This window comes from Charadrius vociferus, unplaced genomic scaffold (assembly GCF_000708025.1).
Source record: "Charadrius vociferus isolate BGI_N301 unplaced genomic scaffold, ASM70802v2 scaffold195, whole genome shotgun sequence".
Taxonomy (NCBI): domain Eukaryota; kingdom Metazoa; phylum Chordata; class Aves; order Charadriiformes; family Charadriidae; genus Charadrius; species Charadrius vociferus.
Window position 1 is genome coordinate 3,298,310 of NW_009648539.1, and position 14,325 is coordinate 3,312,634.

Below are 14,325 nucleotides of genomic sequence, written 5' to 3' on the forward strand. Positions count from 1 at the left end.
AAAAACTCTAGAAAAAGAGTGGTTGAAAGAAAGGTAGCTTTGCTAAAACTTAATGGAAAAATAAAATTACTTATTTATGTTTGTAGGATGTGTGCCTTAGTATTGAAAAGGTCCAGCCTTCGTACTGCTTTTCACTTTGCACGATTTCAAGCAGTGCAGAGTACTGGCAGGGTGCTGAGTTGCTGGCCTAATGAGTAGTCGTTTGTATCTGAGGTGTAGTGGTGGTCAGTGTGAGTACATAAAGCTATAAACACATGCTGGTTTGTGTTGAAGGCTTAATGCTTCCATTCCTCATTATTTCTGGCTGGACCGTTTTACAATAAACTGGCAGTTCAGATATGGACCCAAATTCGCAAAGCTGTTAGGATCTTGGGAAATTTTTCACTTATCTTATGTTAATGTGATCTATTTCTTTAGAGGGATGAAATAAGAAGTAGTAGTTAAAAAAAATACAAACTAATCAATAGGACTTAGGCATTTAAACACCTTTGTGATTATGAGCATTTGATTCCTTATAGCCAAGGAACTCTTATTCTACCCAGAGCAGCGATAGAGCTATTTGGGGGTCACATGGGAGAAAGGATTAAATAGTGTTAATACTAAAACATAAAAATAAAAGAAAATAATGAAACCCACTTTTTTCATTTTTTTATTGGCTAGCCTATCAAGGGGCTTAAGAGATGTTTACCAGCTGTTAAATACACAGCCTTTGTAAGACATGGGAAAATCATCCCCTAATTCTTTTTCCTGCAGTAGTGATTTCCTCTCCCTTCCTTTCCTGTGTGGCTTATTAAGAATTTAGCAGCAGGTCAAACAAGTGCACTTGTTTGCTGAGAGCTTAACACAAACACAGCATTTGAAGAAATAATTCTTTTTGCTTTGATTTAAATAGAGATGTTAATGTAATGGTTACATTGGAAAGCCTTGCACTCAGATGTAAAGATTTTCTTAATCTTTTTTGATTTCTATTTCAGTAACTAGTAACCTGTTGATATTATTAAATATTAGGAAATATGTCTGTGTTGCCCTAAAAGTCCTTTTTTTTTTTTTGAATAGTCAAATTATTAGAGTTTAGCAAACTAAAATGTTTGCACATGTAGTCATATTTAGAATTGAAGCAAACAATATGTCAGGAGAATATTTTGAAGGAACAATATTTTAGCATCATAGTATTATAGTAGTATTTTGATAAGCCGATAATATTTTTCCTATTGCTTTCTTCATAGCAAGTGCAGTCTTTTACTTCCTTATGATGAACACATGATGTTTGACACGAAAAAGAAAAAAGTATGAAATAAACGACAGTGTTAAACTCATAGTTAGTTAAAGATGCACTATGAGCACTGGTGAGGAAAAAGGCATAGCAGAAAGTACAGTGCTTCTGTTGAGCTATTACTCTATATAAACATAAAAAGGAAAAATGAAGCTTTGATTTGTTTCGTAAACAGCTAAATGAGACGCAATAGTTTCTTGTTGTTACAGATTCCTTTTAATGTTAATTTCAATAGTATGTCTTTTCAGGAAACAGTTGAAGTATTTTTGAAACATCCTTCTGTAAAAGATGACTCAGATCTCGAGGGAAGAACATCCTTCATGTGGGCAGCTGGCAAAGGCAGTGATGATGTCATTAGAACTATGCTGACTTTAAAATTGGATATTGATATCAATATGACAGACAAATACGCTGGCACAGGTAAGATGCTTTACAATAAAGAGCTACTGGATGTTTCCAGTTAGTGTGATTTCCACCAAATAAAAATCATTGTTAGAAGCTATATTAATCTTTTCCTGGATGCGTACCTTAATCCTGAAAGTATTTCTGCATTAGTTTAATTATGTGTGTGAGTCGCTTCTCTGCCTTATTGTGGGAAAGAAACAGATCTTTCCTGCGCAGGTTGGACCGGTTCATTTGAAATGTAGCAAGAAGAAGAAATGTACTGCTATGCTGCTATTTAAGTGGATCTGTAATCCTCGGAAAGGAAGAGCTGTTCTGTATTTTGAAGAGTAAAATGAAATATAATTGCATAAAAAGCCCTTTCTGAAAATGCCTATTAAAAAAAAATTGTCAGTAAAGAAATACTTTGAAACAATAGAGAGCAAACTAACCAGTGAAGTGGCTAAATTATCATCATTAAAATCGTAAGTACCATAGTTAATTGTAAAGCTATTGTAATAAATATTAGAGCTATTGCACTTGTGCTGTCCAGACAAGAGGTTAAACTTGATAAACCCCAAGTTTATCATCCCCTCATCTGCCCAAAGCAAAGACAGTTGCACAACACTGTTTCGGAATTCAAACATGCAAGTCATGAAATTCCAAATTTCCTATAGCAACTGTGAATTCATCTCCTTTAAGGAAAAATTACAAGAATTTGTGGTAGAAATATTGTACCTATGTAGTACTTCCAACAAAAACAGAATAACAGTTCTGACAGAGAGACAGGTGTTGAAGGGTATATGTATTCAACACTTGGAAAAACAGGTAAAAGTTGTGCAGCTGTATAGTGTGCTGATGACTTCTGAATAAAAAAAGAGGAGAATGTGGATATGTTGGGCATAAATCGGAGGGGTTTGGTAGCAGGGGAATGCAGGGGTAAGCTGTGTGGGAAGAGGGTGTGAACTACCTTGTCCCAGTCACAGCCAGGTCACCAATTTAGAAGTTAAGTGCAAAAATGCATACCTATGTATAATAAGTAGTGAAATGATAGCCAAGCTGATAGTCAGAGCGCACATCCATGAATAATACAGTAGAGGGCATTTGTCCTGAAAAGAAAACTGTTATTTTAGACAAACAAGACTGTATATTGCAATGTTTGTTTATATAAATTTTAATGTGTTTGTTTTAAGGTATACTTAAGCATTATCTTTTGGCTGCAGAAACTAGCCTAAGCTGCATGCTTAGTTTTAGGGAAATTGCAGCATAGATCTGTCCCAACCAAGAAACAAAGATACGAGTTTAACAGCTTTTCTTTTTTCAGATCACACTTTGAATTACATCCAAATGGTAAATAAATGCAATGTCAGGGCTGCATGGTTCAAGATTTGAAAGATAGCATGTATGATAGCATGTATGACTGTTACTTTCATATAAAACAATTGAAATGTTTATGTCCTTTCGCTGTATGGAGGGGCCTTTACACAAAATTCTATTTAAAATTCTATTTAAATATCTAAATTGTTGCTTTCCTTACAAGTCAACACACAAAAAAATCAGTCTTTCCAAGTTATGATAGTTTGTAATTTTTGAGTTTAAGAAATAGTGCTACATATAAATCTCAGTCTTCATCGTTGATGACTTTACAAACTACATACTCTACCATTTCAGTCTCATTTTATCTTTTATCAGTCACACCTGTATTTTCTCCTTCCTGACACTTCCCTTTTAAATACCTCACAGTATTTGTTTCAGACCTTAAGGTGCAGTAATGTTGTGGTCACTGTACAAATCTCCTTACAAAGGGTTTTCTTCTTTGCAGACAGTAATCGCATACTGTGTTTCTGAAATTACTCAGGTGTGGGTTTCATGCTTGAATAATTCAGGTGGCTGGGTTTATTATCTTTTGGTCTTAAACTTTTCGTAGCAGTGATGTGTAATCACCTTTTAATCTTGATTTTGTTGTAGGGCTTTTAATCCAAGGAAATGAATGGATGTTCCATTTACTTGAAACTGCCGTTGTGTAGAGCACGCTAATAGTCTTAAAGTGGGGAACTATACCGGTCATTGCTTGCTGTCGAGCAATCCAAATGTTACCATTGTGCAAGCATGTGCAGTAGCATGGGCTTTATTAGAGTGAGCTGTAAACTTAAAAGGAAGCCCACCAGTAAATCACTCTCTGATTTCAGACCTGGGGGTTTTTATCCGAAGGTTCTTAATCATTCCCAAGTTTTGGTGAGGGAAAAGTAGCATTGTATTGTGACGGGGAAGCTATGCGGTAATAGAAAATAGCGTACATGCCACCGTGCCTGGGATACAGTTGCTGAGGAGAGTTCAAGGTTGTGTTTTTCTGACTTTTGTGTGCCGACTCAGTTAAGCTCGGTTATAACATTGCGTTAATGCAGCCTTTTGCATTTACTTAAAAAGAGCAAGCTCTCCATTCAGCTTTGCTAGAACATCAAGACTCTTCGTATTGTGTAGGAGAATGACACCAAGGGAAAGGAATTTCCCTCTGCTCAGAGATCAGCGCTGCAGGAGCATTACAGGGGCAGCTTTATAGCTCTGCGTCACTGCCCACAATGGAGAGGGCTCTGTCTGTCGGCTGAACAAAGGGCCTATTGTGACCAGCTGGCCGAAGAATCTCTTCAGTCACCGTGACTCCATCACAGAAAATTTGGCTTACAAGAAAATATTGAGCACAAAGTCTGAAACAAGATGCCTGCGTCAGAATGAGTGATAGGGGGGAAGAACTGGCCAAGCTGACACAGCAGCTCTTTTTCTATTGTATTGTTATACACACCCCATGTGTCATCTGATGGAGTGGTTTACTGCCTTTGATTTCATGAGAAATGCAGTATAAAAACCAGAACCTAGAGTTTACTGTGAGGTCAGACCATGAAAACCAGGCCCATCCAAATCTCATTCTTGTCAAATTTCTACTCATAGCCGCCCACTTCCCTAGGTGCTGTAGATCTTGCCACTTATGGGTATTTTTCATGAGTGCGATGAGTGCCCTTGTGCTTTTTAGCTGCAACAGTTAAACATTAGTGTCATCTTAAAGGCATGATTTCAATTACTAAGGCAGCACTTCTCATAGCGTCTCTGGCTGCGACCCCAGTTCTTGCAGGAAGGGCCTCATTTGTCTGTATCACGGTTCCAGTTACTATCATTAATTTTGAGCATCTGTTTTAAAGCAATGCACTTCAGCTGGATTTGATTCACAGACAGTAGGAATAATCTGTGCATTTTAGTAGTGCCCATGTAACAGGTTATGCGGGGTTAGTGTCCCATAAGCTGTGTGAAGCTGGTTCCAGTGGTAAACAGTAGCAGGCAAATGCAAAAAGCCTGCCTCTTTTGATATGCTGGCTGTGGTCCAAGAAGCAATTCCTTCTAACGTTGGCCTTCGTGGTGTGCATCTCTGTATAATGCCTCCTCTGGATCCTGACCCTGCCTGCTTTAACATTGAACGAACAGAGACATGTAGGTACTGTTTACAGCTCCTGTTTTGGCTTTCTTGAGCAGACTGAATTCTCACCAAGGATGAGTATTTGTGAAGTTCCAAGGGGAAATAGTAATTCACTTTACTAAACACACAGTTATGAGTTGCACTGTTTTGTATTTTCATTCTAAATTGTTTTGATTTTGTCATCTGTAAAATATTCTACATGTAAGGCAATATGAGGATGTAGACTCTGATTCCATTGCTGACTATAGGCAATAATCAAAAGCCTTCTGAGGTCAAATTGTAAGTGAAATCACCAATATATGTGTCCTCCATCGGTGTGAAATCTCATTGCTGTGTATAGTTTTCCTTCAAAAAGAACACTGAACTGGTTGGTCTGGCGTTTCAACATTTTCCTCAACTCCAGCTGACAGTGCCAGCAGGACGCTGTGTTAGCCGCTAGCAACTTCAGTTGTAGGACACCACGTCTTTACCTCTGAGGTCTTACTCTGCTAAGGTAGCTCTGTGTTATTTATTGGTTTGGACTCAGTGAAGTCTGCATGCATTCAAAGATGAGAAGACAAAACTATGGAAGAGTAGGAGTCTGCGAAATCAACTGTGCCTAGTTTTCACACAACTGAACTTCATAGATTGTGGGGATGAGACAAAACACAGTATCTGGCCTGTCCATTGTATTTTTCTCTTTTCGGAAGAAAATAGTGAGCTGCGGATACTGTGTGAGATGTGATGGTTTTGCTGCAAAATTTTGTGTAAAATTTTCTCCAAATAATTTTGAAAACAAAAAAAACAAAACAAAAACAAGCTAAGTGGTTATCTGGAGTTAGTTTTAATTGAGACAGCTTTGCTTGTTTGAAAGAAAAAAAGATATTCTCAGGAAAACATTGAAGAAATAATGAAAGCTTTCTTTTACTGGCAACTGACAGTTTCATTTCCACTGGCATGATGTAAGAAGTGTCACAAAACAGAGGCAGAAGTAGATCATGTTATGTGCTCTGAATCAGAAGCTGCTAACCTTCCACAGATCCTCAGTATATACCAATCTTGGTGGTGTTAAGGTTAAAATTCCTATTTGTACAAGTTAAAACCATGTTTCAGGGCTAACAGTTTTTTGAGCTTATTGCTGTATTGCTTGTAAGGCAAGGAGATGTGGTTAGTGATCACTTGTTAGGGTTCTTCAATTTCTTATGGTTGAAAAGCACTTTTTTTCACATGCAATGGTTGAAATTAATTTGAATTTTGACTGTTATGATTGTGAATCTCCAGAGCTCATGAGATACTGTGATTTCTTTTTCCTACTGCTTTATTCTTTCAGCATTACACGCTGCTGCCCTTTCTGGCCATGTCAGCACAGTGAAATTGCTGTTGGAACATAACGCACAGGTAGATGCTTTGGATGTCATGAAACATACCCCGCTTTTCCGAGCCTGTGAGATGGGACACAAAGAAGTCATACAAACACTCATTAAAGGTCAGCTGTTATGAATTTACAAACCTGTTCAGAGTTCTGGTGCTGCTTTCTGTGGGACTGGGAAACAAACAGCACAGTTGAGCAAGAGGTGGGGTAGAAAATTACTTCTCTAAAGCAGGTTTTGTCTGTAAGTACCCTTTGTGGAACAGTGCTAGTAGATGTAAAAGATATCAGAATGTTGTGCAAAATGGCTAGAAGAGTTAAATATAAAACTTTCAAAATTGGGATAGTTCTTTTCACAGCTCTTTTCTGCTCAAGTCTTTTCAAGTACATTCTAGTCTCTCAAGCCACCTCTTCCCCCAGCAAGTAATTGGTTTTCTTTTTTTTTTTTTTCTGCAGTAAATAAGACCAAATTAAGCTTTCTCCTCTTTTATGAGAAAAAATTTTTAGGCTTCTTTGAAGACTTTTTGACTATTTAAACAAATCTTTATTTTTTAATGAAGGTAGCTATCAAAAATCCTAAATAATAATTTCCTCTGGTTCATTTTAATAAGCAGTATTTTATTTGTAGACAGACATAAGATTTAACAGCTTACACAGTTTTAGATAATTGTCAAAACTCTGCTGAAGTGAAAGAACAGTGGTATCTTGGATACAGAATTCTGTCATTTTAGCTTCACAGAAAAGTTGCTGGAAGCAGTCTGCCTCCTACTTGAGATATCCCATTTATGGAGAGTTGAAGGATCCAGGCTAACAAGTTGAAAGTTTTCCATCAGCCAGACTTTATTACTGAAAATTGTTCTTCCCTCTGTGATCTGCTGGGCATATTTTAACCTCCTGTTAAGCTCTTCCTCCCACCCCTTATGCCATTTTGTTTTTGTAGATGCAAGTAGCTTGGTTATCAGAATCTTGAGTTATGTCTCATTAAATATTTTTATGGTGTAGACAGTGATTGTTGCAGGTTGGTTCAAGTTTTGTATTTGTGGGGCTTCATTTTTGCATGGGGTTTTTACATCTTACAAGAACACATAGGGAAATAATTATCTGGATAAAAGAGTCTTAGCATGCTTGAATTTAAAAAATAATCAAGTTTTTTTCAAAAGTATATTGTATCTTTTCTGCTTTAGAGATTGAAAAAGATACTTCATCTGAAGTCTAATTTTCAAAAGTGATGTTGTTGTTAAGAAATAGAAGTTTCACTGAAAATTAATAGGCCTGAAACAAATAAAGGCTAGGTTTTTCAAGGGCATTGGACAAATCTGGAGATTCTAAAGCATCTGAGGGAATACTCACAAGCTTGTAAAAAAGTTAGATGCCAGACCCTCACTGAAACAATTTCATTCCCAATTCATTTTGATTTAGGTTTTTGGATTTGAGTAACGAAGTTACTTTCAGAAATATTTCTCTGAATTGTCAGTTTACCAAATAAGTTGTAGTTGAACATAAACTTACTTTTGAATGAAAAGAAAAAAAAATATTTTCTTTTTATGTTCAAAAATGTATTTGCTGTTACAGGAGGAGCACGAGTAGACTTGGTGGACCAAGATGGCCATTCACCCCTTCACTGGGCAGCCCTGGGAGGAAATGCTGACGTGTGCCAAATCTTGATAGAAAATAAAATCAACCCTAATGTGCAGGATTATGCAGGTAGAACACCTCTGCAGTGTGCTGCTTATGGAGGTTACATTAACTGCATGGTAGTGTTACTGGAAAACAACGCAGATCCAAATATTCAGGATAAAGAGGTATGTTGTTCTTCACTGGGCTATTTAACTAACTTCAGAATAACTGTAAGTCAAAACATTTTCCTTTTCTTCAAGGTCATTCTCTTTTGTGGGACATAGAAGCATCTTTGCTGCTGTTTATTGCAACATAATTTTCCCTATGGCTTCACTTGTAAAATCTTGAATGAAAAGTACTATTTTAATATCCAGCATGAATTGAAGATTCATATTTTTACATATCACTTTTGACTTTTCCTTGTCAAAGTGTGATCTTAGGAGGAGTCATATTAATCATCTGATTTCTTAACTTCTCTCATTCCTTATTAACAGCTGACATGGGAATGTAATTTTATCGTCTGTAATGTGTTTTCTTCAGCATAGAGATACAGCAAGTAAGATATTGCGAGTGAGATTGCACGAGAACTGCTTCAATTACTTATCCACATAAGTATCCACAAATGTATCACTCTTCTGGGTGAAAATAAAAGAACAGTAACTAGTTTGTATGTTCTTTTGTGCCATTATTCAAGCAGTAAGTGAAATTAGGAGCCAGAATAATTGTGCAACATATAACAGATTTCTTTGTTATATGACATAATTTCTTAGAAGTCTGCAGAACTTCATCAGTCGAAAGAATTTCACCCAATTTGTTAAAGTTTTCTGTAGCTATTCGTTGTAGGGCATGGATAATTCCAGGTAATGGAAAAGTGTTTTTTATTATGAGTTCTACAGAGCACGCTGGGGAGATTTTCCAACCTGCTACCAGCTTTGTATGGCATCAGCTTGACTACAGCTGAACACATCAGCTCCACTTATTTCACACAGAGACACTGCAATGTGCTCTTCAGCCCTCGGGGTTCAGGGGGCGGCTTGCTGGCACTGACCTCAGAATGTCTTCATGTTTTTCTGTGGCACCCAGCCTTCTAGGTATTTCCTACCTTTGGAGTTCAGAAAAGCAAGAGGCAGACGGCAGGCACGGCCTGGCAGTGAAGTGAAATATCTCTGTTTTGTTGATATTAGCTGAGCCTGAGGTATTCGTATTGTGGTTCTGTGATCCCAGGTCCAAGATTGGTCATATATGAGCTGGCTGTGTATAGAGGGCAGCTTGAGAGTTGGACCTCTGCTTCATGGGAGAGACACTGGACTTCTGAAATCAAGCTCGTTTTGAAAGCACAGGAGGAGTCTTTCTTTGTTTGCCTGGGCTGATAAGCTTTCCTCAAACTTCATCTGATTTTGAATTCTGTAGCAATTCTTTCAGTCTTGTCACAGTGTTTTGGAGCAGCCTAGAAAACAGCCAGAACTACAGAGGTGGTTGAGAGCTGCTTCAAACCTGGTTGGCATGGCTGCAAAGAAAGCAACTGTAGAACTAGTCTCTTGATGCTGTTTTTCAGCTGCTTTAGGTGAAAAAGCACTAGTGTTGTAGTCTTGTTTAAAAAAAAAAAAAAAAAAACAAAAAAAAAAACCCAAAACAGACTTCATTTTTAAGGGCTGTATTCTTTTATTTTAAAAAGGAAGTTTATTTAGAAGAATTGGTTTGTCCTTCGTGTCCGAAAAAGCATTGAATTACAGTATGATTTATGACTTTTCTTGTGGCATGATAGAGTTTGGGGATGATACTTATTTTTGTTCTGTTCTATTGTTTACAGGGAAGAACTGCTTTGCACTGGCTCTGTAACAATGGCTACCTTGATGCTATAAAGTTGCTGCTTGGTTTTGATGCTTTCCCTAACCATATGGAGAACAGCGAGGAGAGGTATTGCTTGTCTGAATGCATTATTTTGTAATTTAGCAAAAGTGCTACCTACTGATTTAAATGTTAAGTATTGCCAGAGAATCATGATCTTGTATCTAAAAGGAGTGCTGTAATCTTCGGCTTCATTGTAGGCAGCTTTTCTAATGTGAAAAATCTCTTCAGGTAAGACATTGCAACTTTGACTGTTTATACTTTTGAGCCTTGAAATTGGAGATTTCTGCAAGTATTTACTCATTCTAGTCTTGCTTGAAATATTAAAGATCTTTTTCATTTATATGAAGTTGACAGTGGATATGTACAGACAAAGGATGAAAAGGGTTTTCTGCTGCTGGTGGAGTAGGCTGGAATTTTTTTTTCTGTTTGGTAGGAATACAGTGAGAAGAAAGAAAATGGGAGAAATATAATGTTATGTTTTAAAATAGTGATTACAAATTACCTGGTGGTTAACTGTATTCTAAAGGCCTAGTTGAAAAAAAATATCCTCCTGTAATCATAAAGAGACAGTACATTTGCATCTCTTTTCTTTGTCTATAATTGACATATAAATAATAGTTTTTTAAAAGTGATTTGGGTTGTGGAGTTCAAATTAGTCACCTGACCGGGAAGATAATTACTATTAGCAGAAATTTATAATGCCTTTTTTAGAGTAGATGACCTCCTCATAATTATAAATAAAATTATGTTCAGTATGCCATATAAATTTGAATATTTCAACATTTTAAATAACTTAAGGACTTTGAAACCCCATATTTTAGTGCTAAATTTGAGACCTCCATACTTATCCCAGCTTTTAATTGCTTTCTTACCCCATCACTTCTCTTTTGTTCCCTACTCTGAACCACTTAGATCTTTCTTCCTTTTCTGTTCTTATTTTTTATTGAGAAGCACAAATGAAAGTATAAGTAGTTCCTAATTAAGTAGTGCCAATGCTCTCTTTAGTAATTTTTGATAGAAAATTAAATAAACAGTTGTAATTAAATTACTCTTAATAAGTAAGATTAAAAGCCACTATTTTGCCAGGAAGGAGGCTGCTATTTTCCTTACTTTGTAGAAAAATACTAACAATGCTGAAATGTCAGGAAAAGACCTTAGCTGTGGTTTTACTACAGTCATTCAGTCAGTATCTATTTTTGTTTCCCTTCTGGCACTAGTATATGTTCTTATGTATGAACCTACATTACTCAAAATATAACTAGCAGTATTCCAAATGTCAGCCCTTAAGCACTAGTCCATGTGCAGAATAAAACAGATCCCCAATATTTCTAGATGAATCAATCTTTAAATATAATTCTCCTAAAAATATATATATTGCATATAAAAATTGCACAATTGCCTCTTAATAAACATCAACAAAGCCTTGTTTTATAGTTAAGAGATCGGAAGTTTGCAAAGTGGAAAAATCAAGTCAAGTGTTCTAAGAGTAAAAATAACCTCATGGATATGGTTCATCTGTAATTGGATGAAAATCTTTTTCAATCAGTAACAATTTCGCCAAGTAGTAATTTTTTTTCCAGTATGCCTATAGAAGGAAGCTTCCCTTCTTCACTTTCTTAGAGTGCAATTTGAGATACTAGTTCAAAATTCAAACATGGTGGTTAAAACTAAATAGGTTGGTGAAAAGATGGAGCTGAGATTGCATCTAGGATTTTAAGCTGCTCACTTGCTTGCAGCTATGTGATCAAGTGCTAGTCTGGAGGGTGATAGGTTTGTTGTTTGCAAATTTATTTTGTAATCCAACTTGATGTCCTGGGTGCATCATGTGATGCCAGGCTAGCTGCTGCTTGACCAACTTCATACTAAATTATGTATAACACCTGACGGCTGATGTCTTCTTTGCGTGTTTTCCTGTGAAGCCAGCTTGATTTAAAAGCTATCTGCTTGAAGAGATAAGCAGTGGGAAAGAAAATTTATAATAGGCTTTGAACTGACACAGCAGAGTAATGGCTGGTTCTGAGGACTGTATGTGAGCAGCCTTGAACTGGTAGTGCCCAGTTGTACAAACCCCTATTCAGATTTGATTTGAGTGATTTTTTTATTTTCAAATGCAGCTCTAACGGAGTTAGGGAATCCACTTTTAAGAATATGGGTCTTCATGACTGGGATCCGTAATACAACACATTGTCTTGGTACATACATGCTAGTAGCATAAAGTGTGCTTTAGTATCTTTTGTATCCGTTAATTAAAATATTCAAAACTAGGTATACTTTAAAAATGTGTTTTTCTGAAATGAGGTCCTTTTAGAAGTTCCTATTCCTGGGTTATGAAAAATCTGTATCTTTTTAAATGCTATCAGTAACACACCTTGACATACAAATTTTCATGTTATGTCATTGTCTTTATTCCTGCAGACACTTCAGTTCAGGTACTGTTAATCCTTCCATCAAATCATTGCTGTGTGGCAAGTCCAATTGTGCTTTCTGTCTGTTTTTCTTTGCTTACCAGCGTTGCGTCCTAGCAAGTTACCATCAAGAAGAGCCCTAATTTTCACAATCGCATGCATTGACACTTGCTATTTGATAGTCTTGTATTATATGGTCTTGACTATGGTTTGTGACTGATAATTTCAGTCACTAAATGCCTTTGCCTAATGTTGGTGAGGGAGGTATGTACATTTTGTTCCTGTGTTGACAATGGGAATTTTGGGAATTATTTTTAATGCTTGGGCATCTTTCACACCGTTAAAAAGCAAAGCCATTTAATATTTTTAGCACCTGTGTCCATTTAAAAACAGACCTAAGTCTTCCTAGTGATTTAAAAAAAAAAAGTTATCCCTTGATGCAGGTATAGTCCTGCTGCTTGGTCAGTCATGCTGTCCTCAGTCATTTTTGCAGAAGCAAAGCCAGATTTGACAGTAAATCTCTAGAACTTAAATTCATACAGAAATAACACAAAAATGTTTTAATTTGCTTTTTCTTTAGATTTCTATATGAGAACCTAAATAACACCTTTTGAAGGTTGCTTGCCTAAAGCAGTTAATTCTATGGATAGGGTTTGGGAGGATTTTGATCCAACACTTCATACAGTTTGTGTCATCCCGTCCCCCTGCTAGGAGAATATACTGGTAGAATAAAACAAGCCTTTAAAATAGTCACAGTGTGTAGAATGAGAAAAACAGGACACTAACATTAAAAAAAATAGTAAAAAAGCCTACTGAAAAAAGTGTTTAATCAGTCTTCATACTAGAAGTTGCCTTATTATGAAATGAGGATGAATTAAATGCACATTGTGGTTAGAATTCTCATTCAATGATAATTCTTGTGGGTTTGGTGTTTTGGTGTTGTGATTGTTGGGTTGGTTGTTTTTTTTTTTTTCAGATATACTCCGCTTGATTATGCCTTGCTTGGTGAACACCATGAAGTGATTCAGTTCATGTTAGAACATGGGGCTCTGTCTATAGCTGCCATACAGGACATTGCTGCTTTCAAAATTCAGGCTGTCTACAAAGGATACAAAGTTAGAAAGGCTTTTCAAGAGAGGAAGAATCTTTTAATGAAACATGAACAGCTGAGAAAAGATGCTGCTGCCAAGTAAGTCTGGGACTTGCAATCTACTGTGGTAAATAGACATTTCTCATAAGTTTGTATATATCAGTGTATAATTTTGTCTGTTACTCATTGTCACTTATTTGTTCTGCTTAGTAAAATTCATGAAACTGTATGAAGCATGTAAATGGAATTTTTCAGTACACCTATAGATGGAAATTGTTTTCCAGATAATCCCAAATTAAATAACAAGCTTTATATAACACACAAGAACAAGGCAAAATACCAAAAGCTGAGAAAGTAGTGTGTTTTCATCCATGAATCTTTACCTGATATTCTGTATGCTGATAAAAAGGCTTGGAAAACATTTATCACTCTAAGGTAATGGAAATAATTATTGACCTATCAAGTCTTTGATACCAGTTTAAAAAAAAATAAAAATTAATAAGCAGATGAAGAAAAAAACAGGAAAAGCCTGGTTTAGTAATTCTTAACTTACTGTTTCGCAGGGGAGGTTGTGCTTTTCTAGCAAATGGAACTCCTGGATTTTATTTGCAACTTCTGTCTTGGCAGTATCATTCCCTGCACTTATATTTTCTGCTCTTGAATTAGAGAGTTACCATGAAATCATTGTATTAGATTATAGATAACTAACTAGGAATTCAAATAGTTATTTGTAAGATGTGTAGGTTCCGACTGAGTTTCTACCCTGTTTAAATGAGGTAATGGTAGCAAAGTGGTGAAAATCTAGAATCAGAAGGTAGATAAATGATCATCAAAATACTTCACTTGCTTGGGCTTTATCCTCAAGATTCATAATATGAAGATGAACAAATTAGC

At 36.3% G+C, this 14,325-nt stretch overlaps 1 protein-coding gene across 1 annotated transcript in view; it reads left to right on the forward strand.

Annotated features, from left to right (window-relative positions):
* Window positions 1-14,325, forward strand: part of INVS (inversin) — a 94,851-nt gene that overhangs the window by 56,956 nt on the left and 23,570 nt on the right. Inside the window, exons 7-11 of the mRNA XM_009885883.1 lie at window positions 1,522-1,693; window positions 6,430-6,585; window positions 8,041-8,270; window positions 9,896-10,002; window positions 13,318-13,530. Coding sequence (XP_009884185.1) covers window positions 1,522-1,693; window positions 6,430-6,585; window positions 8,041-8,270; window positions 9,896-10,002; window positions 13,318-13,530 — 878 coding nt within the window. The remainder of the gene's footprint in view (window positions 1-1,521; window positions 1,694-6,429; window positions 6,586-8,040; window positions 8,271-9,895; window positions 10,003-13,317; window positions 13,531-14,325) is intronic.